Raw genomic sequence first — 449 nt, forward strand, 5'->3', positions numbered from 1 at the left:
GGGGGGGGGGGCCTCCCAGTCAGAGGAGACCCCGGCTGCTCCTTGAGCACCGCCGGGTTTTATCCTCTAAGGGAAACCGTGGCCCGCCAGCCCAGTCCCTCCCCCGGTGCCGGTACCGGTGCCGGTGCCGCCCCGTACCGAGGTAGTCCAGCCAGTTCATCTCGCGGAGCGCCAGCGGCAGCCGCAGGATCTCGATGTTGTAGAGGTTCTCCGCCTCCTTGACGAGGCGCTGCCCGTTCGTCCGCAGCTGCTCCACCCGGCTCCTCACTGCGGGGACGCACACGGCTCAGCCACGGCTCCGGGAACGGGGCCCGGGGCCCGGGGCCCGCTCCCCGCCCCCGCCCCGCTCCCGGCCTACCCTCGCGGTCGAAGTCCTTCAGGAAGGCCGCCAGCTTCCTGCCGCGCGCGCTCGCGCCAGCCTTCTTTCGCCCGGGAGCCATGGCGGGGGG

The 449-nt window shown here is 73.3% G+C and overlaps 1 protein-coding gene across 1 annotated transcript in view; it reads right to left on the bottom strand.

The window, feature by feature from the left end:
• CDCA8 (cell division cycle associated 8) overlaps positions 1–440 on the bottom strand; it is a 3874-nt gene extending 3434 nt beyond the window's left edge. The window contains exons 1-2 of the mRNA XM_010575953.1: positions 359–440; positions 139–267 (exon numbers count right to left, since the gene is read on the bottom strand). Coding sequence (XP_010574255.1) covers positions 139–267; positions 359–440 — 211 coding nt within the window. The remainder of the gene's footprint in view (positions 1–138; positions 268–358) is intronic.
• Positions 441–449: the final 9 nt, after the last annotated feature.

This window comes from Haliaeetus leucocephalus, unplaced genomic scaffold, assembly GCF_000737465.1.
Source record: "Haliaeetus leucocephalus isolate CR32 unplaced genomic scaffold, Haliaeetus_leucocephalus-4.0 Scaffold517, whole genome shotgun sequence".
Classification (NCBI taxonomy): domain Eukaryota; kingdom Metazoa; phylum Chordata; class Aves; order Accipitriformes; family Accipitridae; genus Haliaeetus; species Haliaeetus leucocephalus.